At 59.0% G+C, this 26,746-nt stretch overlaps 2 protein-coding genes across 2 annotated transcripts; both read left to right on the forward strand.

The window, feature by feature from the left end:
- The first annotated feature begins 16,611 nt into the window (after positions 1-16,611).
- On the forward strand, positions 16,612-18,053 carry OTOS (otospiralin). Its single transcript, XM_032277681.1, has 3 exons — positions 16,612-16,785; positions 16,960-16,986; positions 17,719-18,053. The coding sequence occupies exons 1-3, from the start codon at positions 16,710-16,712 to the stop codon at positions 17,901-17,903; spliced, it is 288 nt and encodes a 95-aa protein (XP_032133572.1). The 5' UTR covers positions 16,612-16,709; the 3' UTR covers positions 17,904-18,053.
- Positions 18,054-20,864: 2,811 nt separating this feature from the next.
- On the forward strand, positions 20,865-26,157 carry COPS9 (COP9 signalosome subunit 9). The gene is made up of 3 exons (XM_032277716.1): positions 20,865-20,991; positions 23,092-23,164; positions 25,914-26,157. The coding sequence occupies exons 1-3, from the start codon at positions 20,929-20,931 to the stop codon at positions 25,949-25,951; spliced, it is 174 nt and encodes a 57-aa protein (XP_032133607.1). The 5' UTR covers positions 20,865-20,928; the 3' UTR covers positions 25,952-26,157.
- Positions 26,158-26,746: the final 589 nt, after the last annotated feature.

Raw genomic sequence — 26,746 nt, forward strand, 5'->3', positions numbered from 1 at the left:
TCAGGGGTCAGGGGTGAAGAGTAGACCCTCGCTCTGACGTGCACACGGGCAGCAGGGGTGGCTGGCACCGAGTTCCCAGGAGGCCCGTGGGTCGCACCCCCATGTCCCTGTGGGTCGCAGCTCCCATGTCCTTGTGGTGCCTGAGGGTCTGGCCTCCTAAGGAGCCTGGGGTTGATGCGTGGGTCACAGTCCTCCTCCCTCACACAGGATGATGTCACACCCATGGGAGTCACCGGCCCATGTCAACGCAGCCAGGAGGTGGCAAGGCCAAGAAGGGTCCAGAGCAGCACCTCACCACACCTGCCGGGCCCACGCCAACGCCGCCTGCTGCTTCCTCGTCCCGTCACCCAGGTCCATCCAGGTGGCCAACCCATCCACCCACTCCACCCTGCCCCCAGTCACTGTGGTGAGCCGGCCGCCAAGTCCAACACAGGACACTAGCCAGACCAGGTCCTGCTCCTGAAGCAGACACTCCAGTGTGGGGTCAGACAGTGGACAAATGTGAACAGGGGGAATAGAGACAGCACAGGACCACGAGGCCACACAGGACAGCATACAGGACCACGAGGCCACACAGAACCACAGGTGGCTCAGCCCGGGCAGGAGGCAGAGTCCTTGGTAAACACCGCACTTTTGCAGTTGCCCATGGTCTCTGCACTGTGGAAGGTTTGGTGGCCTCGCCTGGCTTGAACTGAACTGAAGCTGGCCTAAGTTCCCGAAAAGCAGCAGAAGCAGTCGTTACCATGATGTCCTATGAACGTTATCTCTAAAGTGGCCAGTGAAGGGTGAATTTCAGTGTCCGGGGGCGTGAACTTCAACTACGATGGCTTTCAGCTTCACGGAAAAAGGAAAGAAAAAAATAAAACAAAACAAAATCCAGTGATCAAAAGCAAGCAGAGGCCGGGCGCGGAGGCTCACGCCGGTAATCCCAGCATTTTGGGAGGCCGAGGTGGGCAGATCACCCGAGGTCAAGAGTTTGAGAACAGCCTGGCCAACATGGTGAAGCCTCGTCTCTACTAAAAATACAAAAATTACCCAGCTGTGGTGGTGCACGCCTGTAATCCCAGCTGCACACGAGGCTGAGGCAGGAGAATCGCTTGAACCCGGGAGGCGGAGGGTGCAGTGAGCCGAGATTGCGCCGTTTCACTCCAACCTGGTCGATAGTGTGAGACTCTGTCTCAAACACAAACAAACAAACAAATAATTTTAAAACGCAAGCAGAGCTGGCAGACCTGATGAAACTACCCCTGGGTTTCCGATGCTTCAGCTCAGGCAGGGGCGGGCGGAGGAGTGTCCGGCAGATGGAACCGCTGGACCAAGGCCGGGGATCAGGAAAGGACTCTGGTGCTGAGGGACTGAGGGGAGACCAGGGAGGCCCTAGAGGCAGGCAGGACTGAGGTTCGGGGTTTCGTCCCTGGCCATCAGAAGCCCCGCAGGGGTTTGGGGAAGGGCAGGAGTGTCTGTCACCCAGCGGCTGCTGGCTACATAGATCTGGGGCGCTCCTGGGTGGGGATGAGGTGCCGCGGCAGCAGCAGGGCGGTGAGCCGGTGGAGCTGGGGCAGACCCTGCAGGTGGAACTGCGGGGCTCGGCTGAGTGCCTCTCCAAGAAGCCTCACAGGCTCTCTGTTGGGCTGTGCCTCGTGTGGTCTAATCAGTGACCCCACACCACGCCATGAACGTTGCTTCTGTTGCGTCTGGAAGCCCCAGATGTGTCAAGACTTGGTGCTGCGGGAGGGCGCATGTGACACGTACCCCATATTCAGACCTCCTGGACTTTGCCACGTCGCCGCAGGTTCTGCCCCCCACTCACGGATTCTATTTTGCCAGTTTCTCATTTTTCAAATGGCGGGGAAAAGTGTGTAGTGAGTTTCTAATTGTGTAGCTGATCTGTGGCAGGAGCCGGCTGCCTTTTGCTAATGGGCTGATAAGAACTGCACGACCCTCCCTCCACTGCAGACCCTTTTCAGCGTGGCATCCGGCTCCTCGTGCACACAGCCCACCCTCCTTACATGTACACGTCTGGTACCACGAGCTGTGGAACACCTTCACAGTGTGACGTGACCTTGGGCCCGCTCCTTCCTGTCCTTATCCCCAGCCAGCCAGCACGGTGGGCGGGAACACAGCCTGGGACAGCTTACGGTGGCTTAGCTCTGCTCAGAAGTGACTGCAAACCTCATAAGGATGTCCCACCAAACCTGTGGAAAGAGCCAACATGGTGTCCAAATGCCCACAGCCAGCCCACCACACAGCCATGCCCGGGCAGGCAGAGCAAAGACAATGGGCTTAACGGGTTGCCGGAAAACATCAAGGTTTGGTTTTATTTCATTTGTTTTGCAAAAATCATGTGGCTGTGAATGCATCGCTGGGCTTTCCAGATCACAGTGGCAGGTCTGCACAAGTCCCACGGCCTGGGTGTCATGACCGGGCAACCCTGGCTTTCCGCAGCAGGTCCACTGGGAGGAGTCAATGGTATAATGGTAAAATCACGAATGTCAGGTATATTTCAAGGAGTCTGCAGCATCACCGCTCTCAGCGGAAGTAACCTGGGCAGGTGTCCGCGGGAGATTCACCCAGTGCACATGGTGTGTGCACGCAATTGTGCACGGCCCATGGGGGTGCGGCGGTGGCTGAGACGGTTTGGGTTTTCTGGACTGAAGAGGCTCCTGGACCCCGTGGGCGGAGGACAGACGTGCTGCTGAACGCCACGTGAGGCACAGGACGGCCCCAGCGCAGAGGCGTGTTCCACGGGCTGTCTGCAGGGCGAGGCCAAGCAGCCGGTACCAGGGTTTCTCAGCTGTGAGGGTGTCAGAACACGCAATGACAACACATCTGCTCACAGATCTAATTGGCTTTTATTCACTCTTCGTGAATCAGGGCAGCCTCCCTTCTACAAAACGGAATAAGAGCTCCCACTGGGCGGTGGCAGAACAGCAGGGTTTGTAAGGTGGGACAAAGAATCAGAACAAGAGGCGGACGGCCACGGCTTTTGTGTAAGGGTTAGAGTCGGGGAGACGCGCGTATCGGCCGACTCAGGTGGACCAGAATCTCCTGCTTTCAGGAAATACTGGTCTGTTTTGGGATCTCACTGCAGCTTTAAAGTTTTCGTTTCATTATGTGGCATTTAGCATGAGAGTCTTCATTTTGGTTTGACCTGGTCTGTTGGGACTTCCTGTGGGCACTCTGTCCAAAATGAAAAACCCTACCCCAAATTTTTCCTAACAAAAAGAATACATGAGCCTAATATATATCGACCCGGCAGAGGCCCAAAATGTATCCTTGAATGGGAAAATGCGGTGGTGGATGAATGCGTGTGGTCTCATCTGCCTGCAGCGCTCAGCCCGGCCTCAGGGGGACAGGGAGGGACAGGGTCTGTCCACACAGTGCCAGGAACACTGAACATTTGCTCAGAGAGGGGAGCTGGAGGGGAAAGGAGGGGCAGTTGTCTTTTTTTTCTTTTTTCTACTACAAAAAAAACCAATGTCTCCTTTTGCAGCGTGGGCATCATCTGGCCTGCCTGTGGGGCGAGCGGCTGCGTCTCCCTGGAGCAGAGCAGGGCGGAGGCTCTGCCTTCAAGGCTCCTGGGCCGGAGGGCGGCCTCCCAGCCATCCAGAGCGATCGGCACACAGTTCAAAGGCATCTCCATCCCTTTAATTCCGAGATGCGGTTCTTGGCCCGGCAAGCGCCTCTGACTCCCGCCCTGTGGGCTCACAATACCTGCCCCTGGGATGAATCAACGAATCTAGGACAAGCAGCGAGGCTGAAACAGGCAACCTGCTCTTTCATCTCCGAGTTTCCAACAACACCAGGGAGGGAGGGCCAAAAAGTCAGAGGGAGGAGGGCAATGGGCTGGTGCCCGACTCCCGGCAGAGACCCTCAAAGCCTCAGAGCCCAGGGGGCCCCCAACGGCCGCTGATGGGGCCACACCGCCCGGATGCCTCAGCCAGGCTGAGAAACACGCTGAGCCCTGGTTCCCATAAATTCAGCTTTTATGTGGCTGTGAATAGGGGTGAACAATGGATCCATTGCAGGCTGCACAGAACTGGCCCAGCCTGGGTCTCCCTCCCGCAGTTAGGAGCCTTGGCATGGCAGGGTTCTGGAGCCCCCGGCCTGCCCGTAAGCCTCCTAAACACCAGTGCCTGCTTGAATTTGGGGGAGGAGATTCCACCATCCCCTGGGGTCTGTTGCTGGCCAGACCCCCTCCCTGGCACAGGGGGAAGCTCTCTGGCCCCCGCAGCTGCCTGCAACCCAGACGGTGGTTACCGCAGCATTCCCGTTGCTGTGGGCTCAGGCTTGGCCCGCAGCTTCGGGTCATGTCTTCCAGTTTCCCTCAGTCCCCTTCCACACTGTGGCTCCCACTGTTCAAGCCCTTCCCCTCCTGCAGAAGCCAGCCCAAACCTGTGGGCATCTGGGCATCACATCCAGGTGAGCACTTCTGCAGGGGCTGGGCATACAGAGGAACCTCAGCCCCACCCTGCACTTCCTGAGCCCAGGGCCTTACCGGCTCGTCTGTGCCCACTCAGCCCCCAGCAGTCTGCACCCACAGCACAGGGTCCTGCCCTCCACAACGGCCACGCCACCTCCTGGAAGCACCCACCCACCTTCTGCTAGCTGCTCTCCTGCCTTCACCTACATACAGTATTTCCAAAGAACAGGCTTACTGGCATCAGTTTTATGTGTCACCTGGGCAAGTCCGTGGTACCCAGTTGCCTGGTCAAACCCCTGTCTAGATGTCAATGTGAAGGCATTTTAAAAATGAGATTAATGGCCGGGTGTGGGGGCCCCCGCCTGTAATCCCAGCACTTTGGGAGGCCGAGGTGGGCGGATCATGAGATCAAGAGATCGAGACCATCCTGGCCAACGTAGTGAAACCCCGTCTCTACTAAAATACAAAAATTAGCTAGGTGTGGTGGCGTGCGCCTGTAGTCCCAGCTGCTCGGGAGGCTGAGGCAGGAGAATTACTTGACGCTGGGAGGCGGAGTTTGCAGTGAGCCGAGATCGTGCCACTGCCCTCCAGCCTGGCACCTATCAAAAGGGCGAGACTGTCTCAAAAAAAAAGTGAGATTAATATTTACATCAGTTGACTGATTACAACAGATCACTCTTTATAATGGAAGCGGCCCTCATGCCGTCGGTTGAAGGCTGTAAGAGAAAAGACTGAGTTTCCCCAGAGAAGGAATTCTTCCTCCAAACAGGCTCTAGACCCAGGACGGCAGCATCAGCTCTTCCTGGGTCTCCAGCCTGCTGCCTGCTCTATGGACTTTGAGTTTGCAGCCTCCACAATTGCGTGGATCAGTTCCTGAAATAAGTCTCTTCACACACACACACACACGCACACACACACACACACACACACACACACACACACACTACTGATATGCTACTTGTTCTGTTTCTCTGGACAGCGAGGACTAACACACATCTCTGGTGAAGGAGTCTCTGTGATGGTCCCCACTGACCTCTGGCTCCTGGTGTTCACGCCCTTGTGTGGGTGGGGAGGGGCCCCACGACGGATCAGTCCTGTGGAGTATGGCAAATGTAATGGATTACAGAAAGACTTCCATCTTGCTCACGCCCTTGTGTAATTCTCTCCCTTGGGTGGGGAGGGGCCCCACGACGGATCAGTCCTGTGGAGTACGGCAAATGTAATGGATTACAGAAAGACTTCCATCTTGCTCACGCCCTTGTGTAATTCTCTCCCTTGGGTGGGGAGGGCCCCACGACGGATCAGTCCTGTGGAGTACGGCAAATGTAATGGATTACAGAAAGACTTCCATCTTGCTCACGCCCTTGTGTGATTCTCTCCCTTGGGTGGGGAGGGGCCCCACGACGGATCAGTCGTGTGGAGTGTGGCAAATGTAATGGGTTACAGAAAGACTTCCATCTTGCTCACGCCCTTGTGTAATTCTTTCCCTTGGGTGGGGAGGGGCCTCACGACGGATCAGTCGTGTGGAGTACGGCAAATGTAATGGGTTACAGAAAGACTTCCATCTTGCTCACGCCCTTGTGTGATTCTCTCCCTTGGGTGGGGAGGGCCCCACGACGGATCAGTCGTGTGGAGTACGGCAAATGTAATGGATTACAGAAAGACTTCCATCTTGCTCACGCCCTTGTGTAATTCTCTCCCTTGGGTGGGGAGGGCCCCACGAAGGATCAGTCGTGTGGAGTGTGGCAAATGTAATGGGTTACAGAAAGACTTCCATCTTGCTCTCCCTCTCTTGTCTCTCTCTGAAGTCAGAACCCTCAGTCTGGGAGAGGCCAGTGACCCCGACGGGAGCTTCCCTATGGGGAAGAGGCCATTGGCAAGAAGGCCCCAGCCATTAGGGATCTGAGTCCTGGTGACAGGCAGGTGAGCCAAGTGCCCTTTCCCCAGTGGTACCTTTAGGTGACTGTCCTCCGGCCGATAACTTGCAAGAGACACCGAGTCAGAAGACCCAGCAGTCCTGTGCCTGGATTCCTGACTCACTCATGACATAGTAAACATTTGTTATTTGGGGTCTGTTATGTCGAGCCAGTGTGCTTTGGGAGTCATCTGTCACTCTGGAATAGGTAAACAACGCAGCACTCTCTCTTTGCCGTCTTAGCCCTGATCTGTTGAATTGCTGCTGTCTCACACTGAGCTTCCTTTCCTCTTCCTGCCAACACGGCCATACCATGATTCGGGTTAAATCAATATTCATGCCTCATGGGATCATGAGCATGTAAGGAAAATATAACACTGAGCTAGGTAGTGCATTCTAATGGTATTTCTTTCTCTGCACATTTTTATTTTCCTGGAGTTAGTTATTGCCTTGCTTTTATTTAAAAACAAACGCAACGTTCGCTTTCCACATGCCTGTGCCTATTCCATATGTTCTAACAGAATTCTCAAATGCTGGCAATACGTTTCCAAGTGCTCAGATACACCAGATAACCCCGTTTCCATTTTCCTTTTCTCCTGGCAGTTTTGCTCTTCAGACCTTTGCCCCTGGCTCTGGAGTCTTGATTCTCCAGACCCGAAGTGTACCTGCCAGTCGGGGGACTCCTTTCACCCCTCTTCCGAGTTGCACAACCTGTTTTCTGTATCCCAGAGTTTCCCTGTACACGGTGTCACCCAAACACAGCAGAATCTTAGGGAAGGGACATGGAAATTAAATGTTGACTCCTGGTAGGTCTGAAAATACCCTTTTCACTCCTAACAGTTGACGGGTCACCTTTTAGGGGTGACATTCTAGGTTCCCCCTGAAGTACGCGGGGTGTCTTGCCATACGTCGCAGCTTCTAGAGTGACCGTAGAGGGGCCCGATGTCTTCTGAGGTCCTGTCCTTTTTATGCAGTCTGCCCTTGCAGGCTGAACACCTGTAGGCTTTTATTTGGTGTCCAGTGTCCCGAAATGCCCAAAGCTGTGCCTCCTTGGGGGTCTGGCCTGTCCCAGGGTGAGGGTTCTGACTCGAGAGACAGAGCGAGAGAAAAGGAAGAGCGGAAAGGGCGGAGAGTGAGCCGGTCCTCAGGGCGCCCTTCTCGGTCCGCGGGGGGAGCCTGCTCGCCTTCGCGGTCGCTGTGGACATCGACTCTGCTGACTTCGGCCTCTAGCGCTCCTGCTTTCCTGAGCAATTTCCCACAGTTTGTCCTTTTGCTCTATTTTATGAGAGAGTCTTGTTACCTTCTTACCTTTCTGCTAATTTTTAAAATTTTGATTATTGTATTTTTGACTGCCAGTGACGTTCCTTGTTTCAGAACGCGGCTCCCATGGTGGCCGCCTGTTTGTTTCACGGACAGAACGTCCGTCTACCCCCAGGACCGTCTGAGCCAATGCCGTCCAGCCCCTGTGCTTTCTAAGCCCGGCCCTGCCACAGGGCTCCCCGTGCTCCCTAAATGCAGGCTCGTGTCGCAAACCTTGTGGCTCTCACCGAGCGCTGGCACCAGGTGCCACGAGCTTCCCGGACACAACCCCGTCATTTTACCCTCTTCCCAGATACGGAAGCTGAGGTGTGGAGACGGTGAGTGCCCTGCCCAGTCACACAGCCTGCCGCCGCCTGGGCCAGATGCACGGGCAGGGATCCTTTCCAAGCCTGGGCGTGAGCCAGCCAAGGAGGCTCAGCCCCTCCCTCCCTGCACGTCGGCCTGGTGTCTCCAAGCGTCTTCTTGGCGGGGTGAAGAGCCGTTGCATTTCTCCCAGCAGGGATCCTTCTCAGCCCCTCTCCCCTCGAGGCTCCCACCCCACTCCATCACCCCGTTGGAGTACAAGTCCTTCTACCCACCCCAGCCAGGGACAGGCCTGAGCTGTGACACATGGGAGTGTCTCAGGCCTCTGAGACGTGTCAGTGATTCCTCTGAGAAGCGTCACAGAGCTGGGAAGAACCCCGGAGTCCCAATCTCCACCGGCCACTGCCGGGCCTGCGTGTCGCCGCATGAGCTGCAGATGGTGAGCTCTGCCGACAACGAGGCCACTCTTCGTTGGGGGCTTCCTGTGTGCCAGGCGCACCCCAGGGTCAGCACCCCTTAACAGACGAGGACACTGAGCCACAGAGGTGTCAAGTAACTTGCCCAGGGTTCCACAGCTCGTAAGGAGCAGAGCCAGAAGCCGTGATGCTCTCACACAAGACATCTGTGGCCTCAGTGCAGCTCAGAGGCCGAAGAGGCGGTGGCTGGGAAGGAGCTGGCCAGGCCGGAGGCGGGAGGGCGCTCTGGCAAAGTCCCAGCCCACGGCTCCTTCCACCCCCGTGTTCCGGGGCCCGGGAGGTGGGCGCAGTTTTCCAGGGTGTAGCCTCTGGGTGGGCAGGAGTGACACACCCTGGCTGGGGTGAGCCCGGCCATTTGTCACAGGCTTGCCAGACCCCAGGAGCTGGCCGGAGGTCTCAGGAAATCAGGACACCCCAATATCCTGAACTGGAAACGGTGTAGAGCCGACAGGAGCCTCTTCAGGTCTACTGAGTCACCCTGGAGGGAAAGCGGTGGGCTGCGTTTCAGGGACTGGGGTCAGGGTGGGAGGGTGCCTCTCCCAGAGGAGGGACCTAGCTGGGGGACCCCCACAGCTCTTGTCCATCGGGTCTCACCTCTGAGCCTGCATTCTCATCTGCAAGCTGGGACCTGTCCGTGCACAGCCCCTGGAGCTGGGCAACAGACCTGGACAGGGACGCCTGGGCCCCGCCCCCTACCCCACCTGCCCACCCACCGGGACCTGTGGTTTGGTGCAGAGGCTGCCTGCCCAGGGCTGCCCTCTCCTGGTTCTGCCGTGCCAGTGCGCTTCCTTCCCCATTCCTGACTTTGTTTCCCTGAAAGCCCCTATAATCAGAACCTGGAAAGACCTCAGCAAGGGTCTGACCCAGCCCCTCTTCCCCGCCTGGGGAGACAGGGAGGGGCGGAGGAGGTCTCCTTTGGTCCAGGCCTGGTCCAGCCAGGCCCAGAGGGATCCAGGGCCCTGGGGAGGAACCAGGGCACCCCCCCTACCTGGCAAACAGCCAAACCGTTTCCACCTTCTGCCCTTCCCCACTGTGTTTCTGGGGAAGTGTCCCAGTAGGAAACTTGGGGTTCAGGGGGGTGTGTGAAAGGCTGGGCTGACATTCAACAGATCTCCAACGTGCCTCTCTCAGGGAGGCAGGGCACAGGGAGAGTCGTGGTCTGTGGACAGGCCTCTGGCCGGCCCCTGCCCAGCAAGCAGGGCCTGTATGTCACCAGGCGGGGCCGCCTCCCCCACGCACCCTGGTTCTCTGCACCTCCAGGCATCCTGCCCTGGACTGGGACCTGTATCTGCAGGTTCAGGAGAGGATGGTGAGACCCAGTGGGCACAGGGGGCAAGTGTGGGCGTGGGCAGGGGATGCGTGTCCAGTGGCAGAGGATGACGGTGTCCTGGGCTGTGGGTTGGCACTAGCCCTTCCTCACCTGTGTTTCTCCGGAATCTTCTTCCGGGTGGTAACTAACTCAGGGAGAAAAGGTCCTCTCGGACAAATCCGTATGGGCTGTGTGATAGGAATTTCTTCCTTTTTGGAGACCCCAAATGCCCATTTGCTAAATGTCCAGGGGTGGGTGGTCCCATCCCAAGGGCTGCCGTGAGCCTCGGCCTTGCGCTCGGCCAGCTGTGAAGGAAGCAAGAGCTGGGAAGGGGGCGGCTCCCTTCCTTTCCGACGGTACGTCCTACCGACTCCTCTGCCTCCTGCCCCGGAAGCAGGCGTCCAGGCCCCACGGTCAAGGACCCAGGGCGTGAGCAAATTTAGAGCCGCGCACCCCGGCCAGCTGCCACAGTTGTCTTGCCACTGCTCATCCTTGAGAGCCACAGCTTAGAGAGCCTGCTGGCATTCTTACGGACAGACACCTGGGCGGGTGGAGGACCCCGCGTTGCAGGGGGAGGCAGCGGCGCTCGCAGAGGTGGCCTCACAGGACGGGCCACATGGTCTGTCTGGGAGGCGTCGGGACGTCAGCGACCTGCAGTCCCAGGGCTCTGGGGGACCAGGGCATCGTGCGGACGCTCAGGCCCCACCAAGTCTTCTGAGTGGGCCTCTGTGCAGGTGACAGAAGGCACACCTGGAGTGTCTTGGAAGAGGCCAGGAGGGTGGTCTGACCCTCACATGCTCATTTTCCCACTCCAGCCTTTGCTGGGTGCCTCTGGGCAGGTGGCTTCCCTTGGAGAGCCTGCTTCCTCTCCAGGGAAATGTGGATGGTAAGAACAGCACGGACCTGCTGAAAACCGAGGATTTCAGGGGACAGTCCACGGACAGAGCAGCTGCTGGGGACGTGGGAAAGGTGCAGACCTTTCTCACCAAGAGGTGGATGCTCTGGGGGAAGAGACCCCCAGTGGGGACAGGTCACCTGAAGCAAGCATCAGTGTATTTTATCAAACAAGGAGGTAACTGATGGCCTTTCGAGGTTCACGCGGTGCCTTCTGGCAGGAGATCTCCTGTGGTCTGTCTTTGGCTTGGCTCTGGGTCCCCCTTGGAGCTGGCCCCTGTGTCCCCAGAGACCCTCTGTCAGAAGGACTGAGGAAGGCGGGTCAGCGGCGGCCCCCGTCCACCGCACTCCTCATGGTCCCTCTCACTCCGATCTCAGCTGCAGCAGCAGCTCGGCCCAGGCCTGGCCTCCCCTGCAGCCCCTGCTCCGACGTCTGCCGCCTCCCTGACTTCTCTGAGGTCACTGCTCCGGACGCCTGTGGGCGCCCAGTGGGCACCCCAAACCTGAAGTGGGGAGTTTATCTCATGGGGCGACCCCCGGCCAGTGGAGAGGGGAGACCGTGCAGTAGAGAAGCGCCTCCTTCTAGGCTGAGGGTCAGACACCCCCCACACGCCCCGCTGCCCGCAGCAGCACTGAGACCGCAGCTCACCCTCTTCCTCCCACTGCCTTGCTCCCAGTCCCAGCTTCCCACTGCCTGGGGTCACTTTCCAGATAGAGCACGTGGCCATGCACACATCCCACACACACACCACACACATGGCACACATATTCACACACCACCACATAGCACACACCGCACACATTCACACACATTCACACACATGCACACACATTCATACACCACCACATAGCACACACCGCACACATTCACACACATTCATACACATTCACACACATGCACATACCACCACATTCACACACATGCACACACATTCATACACCACCACATAGCACACACATTCACACACATGCACACACATTCACACACCACCACATAGCACATACCACATTCACACACATGCACACACATTCACACACCACCACATAGCACACACATTCACACACATGCACACACATTCACACACCACCACATAGCACACACCACATTCACACACATGCACACACATTCACACACCACCACATAGCACACACCACATTCACACACATGCACACACATTAACACACATGTACACACATTCGCACAACACCCACACCCATACATGCATATGCACATGGACACAGTACATAGGCATGCACACACACACACACCCACAACCCCCCCCCACACACAGCACACAGCACACACATGCAGGGCCCCATACACACACAATACACAGGCATGGACTCCTGCACATGCCACACCCACACATCACCGCACATGCATCCATGCACACAAACACAAATACACATGCATACATGCGTGCACACACACACCACCCCACACAGGAACATGCACACGCATGCATATGTACACACACAGACTGCACACACACACATTTTTCAGCTAAGACAACACTGACTGAATGCTGACGCGTGCCGGGTGTGGCCGTTGGAGGCTCTGGGTCCTCTGGAAAGAGGAGGAGCAGCGGGAGCACCTCGCCTTCTGTTGCTCCGATGGTGTGGGGGCCGAGGGCCTCTCCCGTTCCCGGGGCTCGTTCCTCCAGGGCAGCCAGGTCGGGCCACCCCAGCCCAGCCCTGTGCCTAGGAGATCGTGACCGCCTCACCACCAAGGCGCCGAGGCCCTCACTGGCCTCTCAGGTGCTGTTTCCACCAAGAAGCGCCGGCCCTCGGGTCCTGTGTCACAGGATGCAGGCACCTGCCACAGCCCACGTGGAAGGTCGGTGCTTCTCTCCCTGAGTCATGGGCTTCTGGGGCTCCCCCGCCCTGTGTCCCCATCCCTGTCTCCAAGCCGGAAAGAGGAAGGCTCTGAGCAGTGTGGCCTGCCTGCCTCTCTGGCCCTGTCCACTTCTCTCTGTGACAAGCCCAGCTAAGGCCAGCTCCAGACAGCCGTGAGTCCCTGGGTGTCCTGGGCCGGGGCCTCGGCTGACAGGGAGGTTCAGGCTGCAGTCCATCTTCTCCCCTCGTGCCACGACCTTAATGCTGCAGCTCCAGGAGGAAGCATCTCAGAAAAGACCCTCGTGGGCACGGGAGCTGCCTGCCTTGCCCCAGGGCTGGGGCTGCGCTGCTGGTCGGGAGCCTGGAGTCCCTTCTCCCTAGCAGCCTGTGCTCAAAGCCTGGCTTCCGGCCCAACCTGGGCATGGAGCCAGCGGCCAGGCAGGGCCACAAGGTTCTGTCCTGCACGGGGTTGCCAGATTTCGCAAAAAAAAGAAAAAAAAGAAAGAAAAACAGGTAACGTCGGAACTTCAGTTAGACAAGGATACTTGTCAGCAGAAGTATGTCCCTGGTTATATTTGGGACACACTTGTACTAAAAGATGTATTCATTGATTATTTGAAATTTACGTCTAACATGGCATCCTGTATTTTTTCAGGACAGCTGGGGTCCCCAGGGTTCCCCACAGCCCCACCCCCACTCGACCCCAAGTCAGGATCCCCTGTTTCAGGAGAAGACTCTCATGGCCTGGTCAGAAATTCCGGGTCGGTTAAAGGAAGGAATCGTATCTTTCTTTAAGGGCCTTAAACAATTTAGCTTTCAAACCTGCCACCTTTACGGGACAGTCTTGTGACATGGTGGGGCGGCTTTGCTCTGACCATTTCCTGGCCCGCGTGGTACCCCAGCAGGCCCCGCTGCGCAGAGCCCGTTGAGAACAGCGCCCCGGGAGCGCGCCTCCGAAATCCCCACCACCCCAGCTTTGTTTCCTGAGAAGATCCTTCCAACACCCCGTGGTCTGCAGTCCCGTCAGGTCGGGCTGGGTTTTCACTATTTTGGTTCTAATCTTTGAAAGCTGTCATCCCCATAGCTAATGTGACAGTTTTTAGTGCTTTTCGTTGTAAGCAGGCTTTTCCAAGGCAGATTAGTTTTAATCCAAAACGCTCTTTCTTTTCAAGTTCACTAGAATTCAAGACATTTAGCTATTTGATTAAAATAACGAGGACAGGCGTCACCGGGGGGTGGGAACTGGCACAGGACACTGTCGGAGGGCGCCCTCACCCTCACTCCTTGGGTACCTGGGCTCTGTCCTCGGGTTTATGGAGGGGGCAGAAGGCAGCAGCTGAGAAGCGAGTGGGCAAAGTGAGGGTGGGGAGGGCACATTCCCCGTGGCTCAGCGAGGACGGCGGGGTGGCCGGCCTGCAGGGCACAGAGGCTCTGGCACAGACTGGTTGGGTGGACCCGGACCAGGCACTAACCCAGGCTTGGAGAGGAAGCAGGCGGGGCACAGCCAGGCGGGAGGCCAAGGCCCCTGCCGAGACCGGGGACACGGAGGACACAAGCCAGGGGCACAGGGGTGGGGTGGGCTGCCAAGGAGGCCAGCTGAGTGTCTTGGGCTCTGGGAGGGGAGGGCAGGCTCCTAGCACCGAAGCAGGGGCACGATTCTGGGCCCTGATGGCAGGCTGGCGAGGGGGGACCTGGGAGCGAGTCCGAGGCCAGGGCCTAGGCTCTGAGCCCAGACGCGTGAGCAGCCTGGACTTTCCAGTAGCTCATGGAAGCCTCGTGGGCAGCTGAGGGGAGGAGGGTGGTTTGAACAAGGTCTGTCTGCTGCAGACACTCGTCAAAATCTGGTTATCATCGTGGCGGTGGCTGGGGAGCAGCACGAGCCCCCCCGAGGTGGCTGCCTGGTCTTGGACTCCGCAGCCTCCAGAAGTGAGCTGGACAAACCCCTGTCTTTTATAAACGCCCTGCCTGTGGCACTCAGTGAAGACCAAGACCAGGGGCCAGGGAGGAGCAGGCAGGAGGCCCATCCCTCCGCAGCCCACGTCCGGGGAGCCTGTGGCTTTAGGATTTTAAAGCATGAACAAATGTCTGTGCCTGGTCTGTTCCTCCAGGAAACAGAGGCGGGCTGGGCACAGGCCTGGGCATCCCTGGCTAAGTGACATCCGCGCCTAGCCCAGGCTTGGTGTTCCCAAAATGGACAGCAGAGGGCACCAGAGACCGCCTGACCGCTGCACTGCCGGGGCGCCCGCAGCCCGGCTCTGCCTGGTTGGCTTGGGACCCACTGGGACCATCTGCGTGTGTCAACATCGCCTCACCCCGCGCAGATGAGACTTCCAGAGGCCCCGATGCATCCACAATGGGTGGGACTGTGCGGGGCAGGGGCTGGGGTCGGGGGGCAGGGACCCTGCAGAGTCACCGGGAGAGATTTCACCTGGACTCACTGAATCAGAATCTCACCTTAGGAAGCTGGAAATCCCGACTCTTCAGAAGCTCCCAGGTGGCCCCAATGTGGCGCTTAAGAGCCACTGCTTGAGATGGTGGCCCTGGACCTGCCCAGGGCCACCTAGAGACGTGCTAGAAATGCAGATTCCCAGGCCCCCACGCCTTGAATCAGAACTCTGAGTGGGAGGGGGGTCAGACAGACCCCTGCATCTTATCAAGCACTCCAGGGACTCTGCGGCCAGGCCCCCAGGGGATTCTAACCCCCTCAGGCTGAGGCCACTGCCCCTGCCTCTGTGGCCAAAGTGTGCTCGGGGACCAGCAGCATCGCAGCTCTCCGGAGCTGGTTACGGATGCAGAGTCCCAGGCCCCCCCTGTTGAATGAAAGCTGCGTTTCAACAGGATCCCTGGGCAATTCCTACAGTTTGAGGACTCATTGCTGGGGAATGGGTGCCTCCCGTGGGCTCCGAGGGAAAGGGTGCTGAGCCCCGAGTCCTCCTGGGGCATCTGTGAGACCTCCCCAGTATAACTGCCCTGAAAGAGTCCGTTACCTCCTGCAGCCACAGGCTCCAGATTTCTGAAAATGAAACCCAAAGTCGAGTCTGTGGGCGGCTGCCTTACAGTCTGAATTAAATTAGCCACCTCTCTGGGTATCTTTGGTTAAATGTATGGCATTGTTTGGGTAGAAAATGAGTCCTTAATCATTTGTGGGACATGTGGGCAGAATGTGATGACGCTGGGGACCCTGAACTCCAGAACCGAGGGACATGTGGGGGAGGAGCTTCCCTAGTCCTTAATGAGCCCCCAGGGTGAGCAGGAATAACAGAGGAAACTGCCACACCAAATTTGACCCCTGCATTCAGTGGGGTGGTGGGACCCCACAGGGTGGGACCAGGAGGAGAGACAGGTGAGTACCGGGACCCATGTGGTCCGTGGGGCCGCTGTGTAGTCAGAGTGGCCTGGCCCACAGAGACCCCTGGTGCCAGTTGCTGGTGTCCTGGGGTGGGTACAGCCTCCTGCCCACCTGTAGGCTGATGCTTTGGATCGCAGGGAAGCTCCCGCCTGGAGACGGAAGTCCATCTTGACCCCAGGCTCTGCTCAATGGACGTCCCGCAGGCAGGTCCCCTGACCTGGGGCTCTTCCTGCCTGCAGGTCTAAGTGGGGGCAGTGCTGGAATTATTCAGCTCCTTCTCACGAGGGAGGAAACCTCAGCCAGTCCTGATATTGGATGTAGGTTCTCTCCTTGTGGAGAGGAAGCTGGCTTTGTTTCAAGTGCCAATGCTGAATTCAGTCCTAACAATTTTAGAAACGGCCTAGCCAAGATGTTTTTCTCTCGATTTGATCTTTGGATCAGATTCCCAGAAGCTGGCGCTCTGATCTGCCTGCCAGCAGGGTGGCAGAGGCCCACAGTCCTCCACTGGGGATGAAATACTCAGTGTGACTCTTCTGGCAGGTGACGTGTCCTTCCTCATCCCCAGTCCCTCTATAAAGAGGATCCCTGAGCCGGCAGCAGAGCCGCTGAGTGGACAGAGGCGAGGTCAGCTCTGCAGAGGCCAGGCAGGGTGGGGGGTGGGGGTGCAATTTCTTAAGTCGTGGAAATTAAGGCCAACTGAGGCAGGGATTTCATCTCCAAATAGTGGTTTGAAACCACCGAAACTGAAATTGCTAGGAAAACAGTAAGATTATTTTTTTATCCATGCCATTTTTCCCAGGGCCGCCCGCACCGAGGCTGGTGGAGGAAGCTGGTGGTCTTGCCCCTCCTGGGTTCATCCTGCCGCAGGCGGGCCGCGTCGCAGAATGGGAAGTGCCGGGAAGATGCGGGCCTGCGTGGTGCCGGGGCTGGCACTCTGCCTGCTGCTGGGGCCTCTCGCAGGTGAGGGGCCGCTCTGGAGGGACCCAGCCACCTGGACCCGCCCCGGACAGCCCTCAGTTCTCTCCCCTCCTGCCAGGCTGCTGCGAAACCCCCGAGCCCTGCAGCTGGGGTGGGGTGGGCCCAGCCGGCACCTGGGGGGTCCTCTTGGGTGACAGCTCTCCTATTCCTTTGCAGGGACCAAGCCTGTGCAGGAGGAAGGAGGTAATGTCTCCGATTTCTTTCCTTTCATTTGCATAAGTAACTGGCGTGTGCAGGGACAGACTGCTGGGGAGGGCAGCGGCTTCTTACCCCAAGCAGGTGCATCAGGAGCCCTGGCTCAGCTCAGGCCTGAGCGTGGAAAACACAGGCCTGGGGAGCCAGCCTGGAGCTGTGCAAGCAGAGGGTCTTCCAGTGGGGACCCTGCCCTCCAGCCACCTGGGAACACACTGGGCAGGGGAGCTGGGGCCCCCTGACCCCCTGACATTCCCACCCTCATCCTGGGCTCCAGCCCCCAGGCCCTCCCAGCCCTGAGCCCTAAGTCAGTCCAGTATCTTCAGGCCGCCCTTGGCTGAGCTCCAGGACAGGCTGTGTCGGGGGAGGCGGAGGCAGGTGTCTGCTTCCCTCTGAAATCCCACCAGGTTGCTGATGGGGCCCCACTCCCTCCCCACACAACCTCCTCCTCAAACAAGACAGGCCTCCCCACCCTTCCCCTTCTTCTTCTTCCCCCCACCCTTCCCCTTCCTGCTCTTCCCCCATCTCCCAGACCAGGTGTCCCCAAGGACCTAGGTCCGCACCCCACTGATGAGAGGGGACAGGCTCAGGCCCCCACTCTGGGAAGCTTATATCACTGTGGGCACAGCTGGGCACCATCCACCTGCCTTGAGGCCTCCAAGGACGGTGTCTCCAGGCAGGACCACGGGGACAGCCCCGAGGCCGGCGTCATGTGTCTTTCAGACCCCTACGCGGAGCTGCCAGCCATGCCCTACTGGCCTTTCTCCACCTCTGACTTCTGGAACTACGTGCAGCACTTCCAGGCCCTGGGGGCCTACCCCCAGATCGAGGACATGGCCCGCACCTTCTTCGCGCACTTCCCCCTGGGGAGCACCCTGGGCTTCCATGTTCCCTATCAGGAGGACTGACTGGTGTCCAGCCTGGTGCCCGCCCGCCCTGCCAGGCTGCCATAGGTCGGGCCTCTGCAGGCATGGAGTCCCGGCAAAGCTCTGGCTCCCGCGGAGTTGGGGGTGGGGGTCAGGCCTGTTCTCAATAAACTCCGGACTGAAGACGCACAACCAGCGTTGTTTGTGGGTTTTCTTTCCGGGACGGCTGTGCTCAGGCCCCATTTACTTCACTTCACAAACGAAGCTGGTTTTATTTTGGTTCCTAGGGAGCACTTTCATGAACTCTTTCGTAAATGTGTGCACCATTTCCGTCCACACCGGCATCAAGGGAACCTACATCTTGAACAGGCTTAGGACTGGCTTACTGGGTCTCTCATCCATTTCCCACAATGACCCTGCAGGGTGCTGCAGTTCCCCCAGATTACAGGTGAGGAAACTGAGGCAGAGACCTCCAGTCACTGCCTGACTTAAGGTCACACAGCTGCTTAGAGGGGAGCCAGCCTCCAGTCCAGGCACCCTTGCTCCAGGCCACTAAGCTGGGCAGCAGGTGAACCCACCGCCGTGGCTGCGCTGGGGGGCCGCACTCCACAGCACAACACACCCTGGGAGGAGTGCCCAGGAGGCAGCAGGAAACAGAGAAGTGAGAGGCTCCATCTGTGTCTGTCATTGTCAGGGACAGCGGGGCCTGGACAGGCTCCGTCTTCCAGGGACAGCTCAAGGCTTTGAGGGGCTTCACCTGGGCACCCTGGGGCACTGGAAGGCTGGGCGGGCAGCATGGATGGCGTCTCAGGGATGGGCCACCAGCAACAGGATGGCCTCTGCACAGGTGGTGGGCCCCCCATCCCTGCAGGGTGTACAAGCAGACCCCCAAGACCCATGGCCCCTTTGCTAGTAAAGACCTTGACTCGCTGGGTCGCTCCTGTTGGCCACTGCCCAGTCCCGGTTCCATCCGACTGGCTTTCACCTGGTTCCTTCAGGGCGGCGCACACTGGCACGGCACGAGCCTCACCCGGCGTCCACTCCTGCTTCTCCCTGCATCCCAAACTGTCCGCTCAGGCCAGGCGGCCCCTTCCCGGGCCACCCTCCCTCACACATCTCAGCTCAGCCATCCCTGTCCCTGGAAGCACCGTCCTCGCTGCTGGCCCCCCCGCCGGTTCTCTGCACCCTAACCCCAGCCCCACCTCCTTTCAGACCTGTTAAAGAAAACATTATTGGAAATTTTCAGAAGTTATTCTGAACCCTGGGGATGGGTGTGGGGACCACTGCAGCGGGGTCTTGCAGTAGGGGAGGGGGACCGGGCTCAACTCAACAGCGCAGGCAGAGGGGGGTTGCGGCTAAGGAGCAGGTGGGGTTGGGGGTGGAAAATAACGGGAGGAGCCCAGTGCGGGAGGGGGATGCTGGCCTGCCCCGCGACCCCACAGGGCTCTCGCCAGAGACAGGCCTGGGTGATCAGATATCCCCCTGGGGTGCTGGGGACCAGGAGCCGGATCCCATATCCGGGGTGGGGACTCTGACTGAACCCACTTAGCAGGGCTCTCTGCGAAAACGGAGCCCACAATGATGTGGGCAGACGGGCCTGGGAGAGGTTCCGCAGGCCTCGGAACAAAGGATCTTTGACCAAGTCCAGTTGGAGTACCTGCTGCCCGCCCTCCCTCCCTCCCTCCCTCCCTCCCTCCCTCCCTCCGCGGCTCTTCCTCCCTCCCTCCCTTCCTGCTTTTCCTCCCGTTTCCGTCATTCACAGTCTTTTTTTAAAACCATGGTAAAGCTTCAGGAATGGTTTCCATGCTAACCATGTTGCAGTGGTGTTAAGCACAATCTCGGCCGTGCGGCCATCACCACCTCCCTCCGCAGACCGTTTTCCTCTTCAAGGCTGAAGCTCCCTCCCCGCTAAACACAAGCCCCGCATCCCCCCCCAGACCCCGACACCCGCTTCTAACTTTCCCAGGCCTTGACCCCGGAGGGGCGTCTGCTGAGCGGAACGCCAGCGTTTGTCTTAGGATCGGCTCACTGCACTCGGCTCAGCGCCTCCAGGTCCACGCGTGGCGGCAGGTGTGGGCGCTCGCTCCCTCCTAAAGGCGCAGTAATGTTCCCGGGTGTGCGTGGACCACTTCGGCTTATCCACCGTGGGCGGGCGGCTTCCGTTTTCCATCGATGATGAATAACGCTGCTGTGAACCAGGGGTCCAGACGCCTCTGGGAGCCTCTGCTTCCAGCCCGCTGGGCCTGCGCCCGGAAGCGAGTGCTGGGCCACGTGGGCGCCCGGGCCGGGGGTTCGCGGCCCGCCCCGGCTGCAGCGGCCCCTCAGGGGGTTGGCTTGCATCGCGCCTGCTCATCTGCTCACTGGCCGGGTGGGTGTCTTCGCCAGACGCACGAGGCACAGCCCTTGGCCCCCGTGACCCCTGTGACCCCTGTGGCCCCCGTGACTTCTGTGGCCCCTGTGACTCCCGTGACCCTTGTGACCCCCGTGGCCCTCGTGACTCCCGTGACCCCCGTGACCCCTGTGGCCCCCGTGACACCCGTGGCCCCTGTGACTCCCGTGGCCCCCGTGACTCCTGTGACCCCTGTGACTCCCGTGGTCCCTGTGACCCCTGTGACTCCTGTGACACCCGTGGGCCCCGTGACCCCCGTGACTTCTGTGACCCCCGTGACTCCTGTGACCCCCGTGGGCCCCGTGACCCCCGTGGCCCCCGTGACCCCCGTGACCCCGGCGTCTCCGCGGCGGAGCCCGCCTCCCTGTTTATTCTGGCTCCCGCCGCGTGGCGGAGGCCTGCTCCGCGGGCACTGCTCCCGCGGCTGGCGGCCTTTTCTCCGCGGGGCCGCCCGTCAGGGGTGTTTGTTGCAGACGCCGCCCTCGCCAGCGCAAAGACAGACGCGGGCGGCCCCGAGCACCCAGGACGCGAGAGCACCCAGGACGCGAGAGCGCGGAGAGCGCGGCGCGCGGGCGGGCACCACGGAGGCGCGGTCCTCCGGCGTCTAGACCTGCCGTGTGGCGCGCGCCGGAAGCGGCCCCGCCGCCGGAAGTGGGCCTAGAGCGCCGCGGGCCCGAGATGAAGCCGGCCGTGGACGAGATGTTCCCCGAGGGCGCCGGGCCCTACGTGGACCTGGACGAGGTGTCACGGGCCGGGCGGGAGGCTCCGAGCGTGGGGAGCGGGGAACGGGGAGCGGAAGGGCGGCGTCCACGTGCGCGGGTCCTGGGGAAGGGAGGCCGGGCGGGCGGTGGCGCGGCTCCCAGGCTCCCGGCCCCGCTTCTCCGAGCGCCGGGTGACAGGCGGCGACCGACCGGGGCGGGAAGCGTGTGCCCGGCCCGGGGCCAGGACGCGCGGCCGGAGGGTCGGGTGCGGCGGGCGCCCCAAGGCCCCGGCCACACGCCTGCGGTCCGAGGAGCCCCGTTTGCGCTCCTCGGTGGCGGCAGCACCCCACGGGGGCCCGCGGGGCGTCTCCATAGCGCGTGGGGCGCCCCTCGTGTGGGTTTGAGCTCGCGTTCGGGGACTGGGGGAGAAAGCGGGCTTTGCTGTGCCTGGGTGCCGCCTGGAAGCGACGCTGGTCCTCCGGTGAGGCCTCGTCTGCACCGGGCGAGGGAAGCCAGCAGGGCTCCGGCCGGACTTGGTCAGGAAGCCGCTTTTAGCCGCCGTGCCTGTCGGAGCGGAAAGGCACGTCTGGCGTTTCCGTGCTTTGCGCAGTGGCCTCGTCCCTTTTTATCATGCAGGATTGTGCGGTGGTCTGTCGTGGTCACAGCGTGGCCTTGTCTGATGCGAGCGTTCTGTGAGATGGTTTGTGGTCAGCAGTGTCGGGCCGGCTCCTGCCTGTCAGGGCCTCGTGCGCTCTTTCTCAAAACTTAGGGGTACAGAGATGGTCAGAGGCAGCCCTTGTGCCTGTGGAGGTGGCAGCACGGCCGATCGCAAATACCAGGCGCCATCGCAAGCCGGAGCGCACCGCTCTCAGGGCTTTGAGGGGGCTCAGCAGAGGTGCAGCTGAGCGGACTCTGCCCAAATGCTGGGACACATTGGTGTTTGCTAGGGAGGCGGGGATAAAGGCCGGCAGGAGCAGAGTCCTGGGTCGGGGGACGCCCACTGGCTCACCAAGGGAAGGGAATGTCGTGTTCTTTAGCATGGTTGAGCGTGCAGTGCCGGAGAGGGGAGGCAGTGGGCAGGGACCAGGTCATGAGACCGTCTGGAACTACGCTGAAGAGGGTGGCTCTGTGCACGCCGCTCCCCAAGCACTTCTAGTAGACCCACGCCTCAGTCCTGTTTTAAAGTCACAGCCCTAGGCCATGTGGAGCCACCAGAGGGCTTTACAGTGGGGACGGAGAGGCTCCCACTTGCTCTGTGGCGGTGAGAGGGAGCAGGGAGAACAGGAGAGTTGAAGATGTGTAAGTGAGGCCGACGCTGGCAGGGACAAGCCCAGCCCGTGTTTAAGTGGTAGAAAGTGCATGGCTACCTGTGGTGATGGGGTGGGGAGGGAGGCTGAGATGCCCGGGGAGGAAGTTGAGCTTCCTGGCTTTTCTGAGAGCAGCAGTGAAGGGGAACAGGAGCATTCAGCCACGTGGGGACCAGGGCAGGGTGGACCAAACGGCCTTGTGAATGCCGGGTCACGGCAGCAGCAGGACCTGGGGCCAGCTGTTCAGGGTGCTGCCATCAGAGGACTCTGCTGTCGCCCGGTGGCTAAACAGGATCCAAAATGCTGAGGGCTTCAGATTGTCCAGTTTGGGTTGTGACATGGTTTTTTTCACTGCCGTGGAGTTGTGGCAGTGGACGGTCTGTGATGGCAGCCGTCACTGGGACCTCAGTGGCAGAGCAGGTCAGTTTCCTCGCAGAAGTGGTTTCATTTCCAGACGAAAGCGGGAAGGGACCCTGAGCCGAGGCGATGGGCTCAGTTTCGCATGTTTGTGGCCTCTGTGGTGATGTCCAGCGGGGATCAGAAACTTCTCCTGTGGTTACAGAGAAGTCGCGGTGCTTAGGGCAATGGTAGGTTTCTTTTTTAAAGGCAAGGAGGAATCAAGGAACAGAAGCCCTTGAGAGACCGTAAAATAATTCCTTTGAATTTCTCCCTCCCGTTCCCCCTCCCCTCGTACACATTCCTTTGTTGACTCCAAGTGGAGCCTGTTTCCCCTCACCCTTCCTTTCCTGTGGGGGTGGCGGGCACTGCAATGCACCGGCCACTGGCTCTTTCAGAAAACACAACTGACGTAACCTTGCCTTTGCATTCCCCAGGCGGGAGGCAGCACCGGGCTCCTGATGGACTTGGCAGCCAATGAAAAGGCTGTTCACGCAGACTTTTTTAATGGTAAGCATGCTTGGGATGGGGACGCCAGGTTTAATCTAAATGTTTCTTCTCCAGGTGGAGGCAGTGAAGCAACTTGGTGACATGGATAGTTTGGATCATAAGACCGTAAAGGCCCCGTGCCACTCTCAGAAGGCAGTGCAGTCTCTGTGGAAGGATGTGGGCTGAGCACACTGGCAGGCAGCCCTATTTTTCAGGAGAAAAGTAGCATGAAATTGTTCCCAGCCTGCAGCCCAGTAATTGAGTTTGAGCGTGGTAACACGTGCGTGCAGACACCTCAGGCTGTAGCTGGGTCTGGCCCCTTGCCCCAGACACGGCCATGGGAACCCAGTCTGTCTTCCTGTCTGCCCTCTCTGGGTGGCGGTTTCCTTTCCTCTCCCAGGCCACCTGTGTTCGCCTGCCTGGGTCTGGTGCCCTCAGCTGCCTTTGCAGAGGGACAGCCACCCTCCAGCTCTTGCCCTTTACCAGTGCGCCTGAAATCAGGACCCGCGATGCATTTCCCGTGTGATCTCAGGGCCTCAGTGCTAGTCACCAAGAACATGCGTGAACCAAATAAACAGTGAAAAGCAAAGTTTCTGTACGACCTTCAGACCTGCTAGAGGGGACATTTCTCTCATTCTCCTCTGATTTCCTAAGGCCTTGTTCCTATAGATTATATTAACCTTTACTAAGGGTTCAAATAGTAAGTAAACAAGATAGGTTTCTTACTCCAGAGGGCGAGGTGGCGTTTTCCATCCTGTTTTAATCCACGGTGCTTGCCTCTACAAAAGCCCCTGTTACTAGTTAACAGTTAGACTTGACCTTGCCGCGCTGGTTTCTTTTCTTACCCGAGGCCCCCACCATCCCGTATCCCTGCTGCTGCACCATGTTTATTGTCGGCGGCCGTTGTCTGAGGGGAGTGGCCAGGCTGCTGACTGGGGGTGCAGGCTCCCCTAGGGTGCCCGGCCGTGCCCCTGAGGCAGCATTCTGGCTGCTACCAACCAGAGTCATAACGGGCAGGTGACATTGGAGGTTAGCCTGGAGACCTGAATAGCATTTCTTTCCATTCTTTATGCCAGAGCGAGGGGGGAGAAGGGTGTTGCCGTCAGAGGGAACCAGTTGTGCAAAGCCACGGGGTGCTCTCCAGAGCTGCTTTGTGAAAACACGAGCTCACCAGGCGCCTTTGAAGCTTCTTCACTTGGGCAGGATTGGGCAGTTGCTGATGCTGGCACAACCCGTGTGCATTTTGATGATCTCCTTCAAAGCCCCATTCATCCTCTGCCAGTCCACTGGTTTAGAGGCGATCACTGTGTTCTAGTGTTTGAGTTCACGTGACTTCAGAGTCAGCCCCTGAATCCTGGCAGGAAAGCATCTCTGAGAGGGACCCAGGCCCGACCTGTCGGGTGAGTGCCGGGCAACCTGAGCAGTGTGAGCACACGTCTCCTTGCACCACGGCTGGCCAGGAAGGGAACGTGGGAGAGCTCTTGTCCCCTGCCGCCCACCTGCTAAGTTCACAAAGCGCTCACTGTCCCGTCGGGTTGTGACAACCCCATGTGTTGAAGGAGCCGTTTCTTTGAGAGACCTCTGTGGGCTTTGGAGAGGGCTTCTGCCATGTCCTTTTTGCTCGTCGGTTAGGTTTTGCTGGGCTGTTATCCTCGGCACCGGGGTTCTAGCCGTGAACGAGGTTCACTCTCTTCCTTTGCGTTTTACAAAATCGTGGTGGGTCCAGATAAGCCAGCAGGCAGGGTCGGGACCGTGATGAGAGCCCTGGTGACGTGTGGATGGCCTTGTTTCTGGGAGCACAGCAGAGGGAGGTTTCTCCTGAGGGGACAGCAGAGCAGAGATTGGGAGGGGTAGAGCCAGCCAGGGCTGGGGCCTGCAGCAGAGCCACAAACAGCAGTCAGGAGGCAGTGAGGACATGGGGCACGCCAGTGTGGCTGGGGAGAGCTGGACCCTCTGCGGTGGCCAGAGATGCCGCAGGGACGCCACCCTCCCCAGGAAGGCTGGTACCAGCAGGCTCCTGCCTCTTTGCTCTGTGTAACCATCCAGGAGTTGAACTTCCCCTTCTAGTTCATAGTTCGTACTGCACGTTTTCAGGACAGTACATATGGGTGGGTTTTTAGCTTTGTCATCTCCTCCCATCATTGCCTGTGGAAGGAAATTTGGAAAACACAGAAAACTAGACAGAAGGACAGAATCTTTTCTGGGGCTGGGGGGCGCTGATCTGATCACCCAGGGCAGCGCACACGTGTTGGCTGCATTTCTTCCAGCAGGAACGGGCCTTCGCGGTGTTTCTCGGGCTTGAGTGTGGTTCCCACTGCCTTACGGGAGGCTCCACACCCAGCCCGCGTTCTCATCCTCACAGCGGCGGCGGCCGGTCTCCCTCCGCTCCCGGGGCCCAGCACGTGCCTCCCAGCTTGGTCTCTCCCCAGCCTGGCGCGAGGGCGGCACCTTGGCCGCCGTGCCCTTGTGGGTGCAGATGCGGCATTGGCGTGTCCTGAATGCTGAGCTGTGGCTGTGAGGTGATGTCCGTGGGACCCAGAACAGCCCTGCATGCGTATTCCCAGGATTGTCCCGCTCACCCTCTACGCTCGGACTACACCCACCATCCCCGGTTTGGTAAAACCGAAAGTCTCTTATGGGAAAGTCTTTTATTTCATAGATCGTTGACTGTGGACTCTGCATTTTGAACTACCGTAGAATTCGTTTTGAAGTGATCTGTTCGCTGCTTACCCTTGTGTGTGTAAATACGTGGTTCTGCTTATTTCCCTAGATTTTGAAGATCTCTTTGATGATGATGACATCCAGTGAGATGCTCTGCTGCAGGCCAGGCCCGTGGTGCAGAGCCTCAGCGTGAGTCTGCGCAGGACCGCTTCAGGTGGTTTTAAAGAACGTGGAAGTCCCTTGAAGTGAGGACCTGGTTAACCGAGAAAGACAATAGTGTGCTCAGCCGCCTGCACGAGGCTGTTCATCTCTGACGTGACCAGGCGTTGCCCTCACTTCAATTAAAAGAAAGCGATACCCCATGCAGAGTGATCTCACTCCTGCAGTTTTCGGTGAATGTCGCCGTCCCTAAAATCTCTGTGTGTGTTTGTGTGTGCCTGCGTCAGCATGCTGAGAGAACCACGCTTGGCTGGTAGCAAACTGCGTGTGTGAAGCCGCTGTATGCCGGAGCAGGGGGCCGCGCAGCTGGGCCTGCTGGCAGCACTTCAGGGACCTTGCCCCGGGGCCGCCCCTCTGCTCCCTGGGCAGGTTCGCGCGGTGTGTGTCTGTCAGTGAAGCGGGCCTCGTGCTGTCCTCCGGCCTCCACGTCAGGGCAGCTCCCCGCAGACCCAACGCATAAGAGCTAGGATGACAGGCGGTGACTTTGCAAGAGGCACCTTCGAGAGAAGTGCACAGTGGTCCATTTCCTTGGAGAATGTGGGACCCACGTGGGAAGGGGTTTGTTTCCTGCGGGCCCAGCTCAGTAATTGATAATGGCTGTAAAACAGCGAAGTTCCTATTTCATACCCATCTCCAAGGGAAGAGTGTTTCTCAGACCAGGAGAGCCCAGGCCCGGGACTTCAGCTCTTCCCATTTTCAGAGTTAAAGCCCCTCGGTGGATGA

Source organism: Sapajus apella, unplaced genomic scaffold, assembly GCF_009761245.1.
Source record: "Sapajus apella isolate SASKATOON/1434 unplaced genomic scaffold, GSC_monkey_1.0 scaffold10, whole genome shotgun sequence".
NCBI lineage: Eukaryota > Metazoa > Chordata > Mammalia > Primates > Cebidae > Sapajus > Sapajus apella.

Coding starts and splice junctions, on each gene's coding strand:
- COPS9 (XM_032277716.1), top strand. CDS start 20,929: ATGAAGCCGGCCGTGGACGAGATGTTCCCCGAGGGCGCCGGGCCCTAC. Junction 20,992..23,091: donor CCTACGTGGACCTGGACGAG/GTGTCACGGGCC, acceptor TGCATTCCCCAG/GCGGGAGGCAGCACCGGGCT. Junction 23,165..25,913: donor TCACGCAGACTTTTTTAATG/GTAAGCATGCTT, acceptor TTATTTCCCTAG/ATTTTGAAGATCTCTTTGAT.
- OTOS (XM_032277681.1), top strand. CDS start 16,710: ATGGGAAGTGCCGGGAAGATGCGGGCCTGCGTGGTGCCGGGGCTGGCA. Junction 16,786..16,959: donor GCTGCTGGGGCCTCTCGCAG/GTGAGGGGCCGC, acceptor ATTCCTTTGCAG/GGACCAAGCCTGTGCAGGAG. Junction 16,987..17,718: donor GCCTGTGCAGGAGGAAGGAG/GTAATGTCTCCG, acceptor TGTGTCTTTCAG/ACCCCTACGCGGAGCTGCCA.